The sequence below is a fragment of the Engraulis encrasicolus genome, chromosome 4 (assembly GCF_034702125.1).
Source record: "Engraulis encrasicolus isolate BLACKSEA-1 chromosome 4, IST_EnEncr_1.0, whole genome shotgun sequence".
NCBI classification, from domain to species: domain Eukaryota; kingdom Metazoa; phylum Chordata; class Actinopteri; order Clupeiformes; family Engraulidae; genus Engraulis; species Engraulis encrasicolus.
Genome location: NC_085860.1, coordinates 55,025,038 through 55,029,646, shown reverse-complemented (window position 1 = coordinate 55,029,646; position 4,609 = coordinate 55,025,038). Strand labels below are relative to the sequence as shown.

At 46.1% G+C, this 4,609-nt stretch overlaps 1 protein-coding gene across 1 annotated transcript in view; it reads right to left on the bottom strand.

The window, feature by feature from the left end:
- Nucleotides 1-261: 261 nt before the first annotated feature.
- LOC134448145 (GDNF family receptor alpha-2-like) overlaps nt 262-4,609 on the bottom strand; it is a 12,679-nt gene continuing 8,331 nt past the window's right edge. The window contains exon 4 of the mRNA XM_063197904.1: nt 262-619. Coding sequence (XP_063053974.1) covers nt 262-619 — 358 coding nt within the window. The remainder of the gene's footprint in view (nt 620-4,609) is intronic.

Sequence of the window (4,609 nt, the reverse complement as noted above, 5' to 3'; positions counted from 1 at the left end):
GTGTGTGTTACCATGTGTACCACAGTTCATTCCTCATGTAACAGGGCTGCGGGCTGAGTTGGTTGAAACGGAATGACTCAGTGTGTGTCTGTGTGTGTCTGTCTGTGTGTGTGTGTGTGTGTGTGTGTGTGTGTGTGTCTGTGTGTGTGTGTGTGTGTGTGTGTGTGTGTGTGTGCGCTCCTCGTACGAGCAGGGTGGATATGCATATACATATACTTATGCGTATGTGGTGTGTGTGTGTGTTGTGTGTGTTTTGTTTTCTTACCTGCACAGTTCGTCCCGCAAGCAGTAACCCTGCAGGCTGAGGCAGTTGGGCTTGGCGTCGCGCTCCTCGTACGAGCAGGAGGGCACGATGGTCTTGCGTCGGCGCTCGGCGCACAGCGGGTCGGCGCAGGAGCAGAAGAGCAGCGAGAAGACGTACTCCTCGGGCACGCGCTCCAGGAAGCGGCGCAGCGCCCGGTGGCACTTCTGGCGGTTGCAGAAGCCGCCGGAGCTGGCGGAGGCCTTGGTGCAGGCCACCACGTACTCGGAGCGCAGCGAGCCGCACTTCTCGTACAGGCCGCAGTCCTGCGCCGCCTTCAGACACGGGTTCTGGCCGTCCAGCGGGCCAGAGACGACACTGCGGGAGGGGGGGGGAGGGGGAGAATGGTGTTGGGAAAGTGCATGGTCAACAGGAGCAAGATTTAAGTTCATTACTACATTTCAAAATGAAATAGTTCATATTTACCTTCGCCAAGACAAAGTCGGCGAAGGTTATGTTTTGACCGCTGTGGATTTATTTATTTATTTATTGTGATATATGTTTGTTTGTTTGTTTGTTTGTATGTACTTCGTTATAACTCAGTCAGAAACTGAGCCTGATTTTTATGAAATTTGGTTGGGATGATTGGTCATGACCCAAGGAACAATCGATTAGTTTTTGGGAGTGATTGGATTCAAAGGTCAAAGGTCAAGGTCAAAAAAAAAGTTTGTTTGTACTTCGTATACCTCAGTCAGAACTGAGCCGATTTTTATTGAAATTTAGTGGGATGATTGGTCATGACCAAGGAACAATCAGATTACTTTTTGGGAGTGATTGGGTCAAAGGTCAAGGTCAAGGTCACAAAAAGGTCAAACTCAGAAAGAACTGAGCCGATTTTTATGAAATTTAGTGGGATGATTGGCCATGACCCAAGGAACAATCGATTAGTTTTTGGGAGTGATTGGGTCAAAGGTCAAAGGTCAAGGTCAAAATGTTTGTTTGTACTTCGTATAACTCAGACAGAACTGAGCAGATTTTTATGAAATTTAGTGGGATGATTGGTCATGACCCAAGGAACAATCGATTACTTTTTGGGAGTGATTGGGTCAAAGGTCAAGGTCAAGGTCACAAAAAAGGTCAAAACTCAGAAAGAACTGAGCCGATTTTTCTATGAAATTTTAGTGGGATGACTTGGCCATGACCCAAGGAACAATCGATTAGTTTTTGGGGAGTGATTGGGGTCAAAAGGTCAAAGGTCCAGGCCAAGGTCACGAAAAGGTCAAAAACATAAATTGAGCCGATTTTTAATGAAATTTAGTGGGATGATTGGTCATGACCCAGGGAACAATCAATTACTTTTTGGGAGTGATTGGGTCAAAGGTCAAGGTCAAGGTCACAAAAAGGTCAAAAACGTAGTAAATTGAGCCGATTTTTATGACATTTAGTGGGATGATTGGTCATGACCCAAGGAACAACCGAGTACTTTTTGGGAGTGATTGGGTCAAAGGTCAAGGTCAAGGTCACAAAAAGGTCAAAAAACGTTTTTCTTTGCCAAGCACTATATGCCAGAAGAACGTGTGCATGCTGAATTGAATAAGAGGTCAAGACTGGGCCAAAAATGTAATATTACGATATTCCGGTCCGATTTAAAATGAAACTAAACACCAAAATTTGGAGAATGTTATGCCCCACATTTTGAAGATGGCCAGAAAAAAATAAGTGGCGTAGGCGAAGGTTTGCGCTCTACCGAGTGCCCATTCTAGTTTTTCATATGTTTTCGGTCGCGTTGGTTTGTCGGTCTCCCTTGGCGAAGGTCTGCACTCTCTGACTGCATTTCTAGTTCATAATTGCTCATAGTTAATATTTTGTTTGGTCTTCAGGCACGGGTTCTGGCCGTCCAGCGGGAGGGACGACACTGCGGGGGGGAGGATTGTTGGGAAAGTTAATTTTCAACAGCAGCTAGCTCATAGTTCATTACTAAATTTCAAATTAAAGTACAAGTAGTCAGTTCGTAGTTCATAATTGTTCATAGTTCAATAGTTGGTTTGGCCTTCAGACACGGGTTCTGGTCGTACCGCGGGAGAGGCGACACTGTGGGATGTGGAGGGCAGTGTTGGGAAAGTTCATGGTCAACAGGAGCTAGCTCAAAGCATTACGTTTAAAAATGAAGTAGTTCGTTCGTAGTTCATAATTCTTCATAGTTCAATAGTTGGTTTGGCCTTCAGACGCAGGTTCTGGCCGTCCAGCTGGAGAGACGACACTGTGGGGGGGAGGGGTGGGTGTGAAGGGAGAACGGTGTTGGGAAAGTGCATGAGTCAACATCGGCTATAGCTAAAAGTTCATTACTACATTTCAAAATTAGGTACATGTAGTTCGTTCATAGTTTGTAATTGTTTCATAGTTAATAGTTTTGTTTGGCCTTCAGGCAGGTCCAGCGGGAGGAGACGACACTGTGGGGAGGTGGAGAGCAGTTAATCTCCAACAGCCAGCTAGCTCATAGCTAGCTCAAGGCATTCTTACATTTAAAAATGAAGTTGTTCGTTCATAGTTCATAATTGTTCATAGTTAATAGTTTGTTTGGCCTTCAGACGCGGGAGAGACGACACTATGGGGGGGGGGGCAGTTTCCAACAGCAGCTAGCTCATAGTTCACTACTACATTTCAAAATAAAGTAGTTCGTTCATAGTTCGTAATTGTTCAGAGTTAATAGTTTGTTCTGCCCATCCAGTGGGAAAGACGAGACTGTGGGGTGTGGAGGGCGGGCCGGTGTTGGGAAAGTTCAGTGTCAACCAAGGGGGAACCTGTTAAAAGTTCAGTATCCATTTCAAAATTAAGTAGTTCATAGTTTCATAATTGTTCATAGTTAATTAGTTCGTTTGGCCTTCAGGCGTGGGTTCTGAGAGACGGACACTGTGTGGGGGGGTTGTTGGGAAAGTTCATGGTCAATAGGAGATGCTCAAAGCTAGCTCAAAGCATTATTACGTTTAAAAATAAAGTAGTTCGTTCATAGTTCATAATTGTTCATAGGTCAATAGTTCGTTTGGCCTTCAGACACGGGTTCTGACCGACCGGGTGTGTTGGGAAAGTTAATTTTCAACAGCAGCTAGCTCATAGTTCACTACTACATTTCAAATTAAAGTACAAGTAGTCAGTTCGTAGTTCATAATTGTTCATAGTTAATAGTTTGTTTGGCCTTCAGGCAGAGGTTCTGGCCGCCCCACGGGAGAGACGAGACGGTGGATTGCTGGAGGGGGGACGAGGGGGTGTTAGGGTGTGTGTCTGCGTGCGTACGTGCAGATAGTGTGTGTTTGAGAAAGAGAGGGGGAGGAGAGATATAGAGTGCATAAGAATGAGACAGGTAGAGGTGTGTGTGTGTGTGTGTGCGCGTGTGCATGCATGCGTGTGTGCATGCGTGCACGCGTGCGTGTGTAATATTTGTGAGAATGTGAGCAAATGTGTGTGTGTGTGTGAATGAGAGTGTGTGCGTCAAGTAGGGTAACATTAATTTACAGTAAATGAGAAAAGTATTGATTTTGATTATGAAAAAGGTTGGGTGCAAGAGGACAGAAGCGTGTGTGTGTGTGTGTGTGTGTGTGTGTGTGTGTGTGTGTGTGTGTGTGTGTGTGTGTGTGTGTGTGTGTGTGTGTATGTGTGTGTGTGTGTATGCGTGTGTGTGTGTGCGTGCGTGCCTGCCTGCCTGCGTGCGTGCGTGCGTGTGTGCGTGAGCGTCTGTGCGCACATGGTATAAAAATGCAGACAGGACATTGGAGGGGAAGGGAAGGAGCACATCAATAAAAAGTAGGAAACGAGGGCACAAATGAAAAAACTGAAAAAATGGAAGGAATGTATGACCAAAAGAAAAAGAAGGGAAAGAAAAGCAAACATTAGTCCTCTAGTGAAGGTCAGATATAAAAATAAATATGACTGCAGTGAAGTGCTACAGTGTTATGGAGTCCAGTGTCCACCAGACAGACGGGCCAATGGAACTACAGTATTACTCAGTTACTGTGATGTTGATGTCATTGCACATCATAGCTCAGTGTACCCAGTGGCAGAACAAGTGCACACAGGGCCCCAGGGCAAAACACTACTATGGCCAGGAAAGCCGACAGGGGGGGGGGGGGCCCAGACAATCAGGGGGCCCAAAATTACGTTTTCATTACATTGTATGTATGTATTGGATGGGGGGGCCCTTTTAGATGACTTTGTCCTGGGCCCAGCCAAAGCTGTCAGCGGCCCTGGCTAGGGCCCCACATACAACCTGCCAAGGTGATATTAGGGTCCCCAACACTATCAATGCGTGAGGGCCCTGGGCCCAGGGGCAAATGCCCTGTTTTCTCCGCATATATCTCCACCCCTGAGTACACC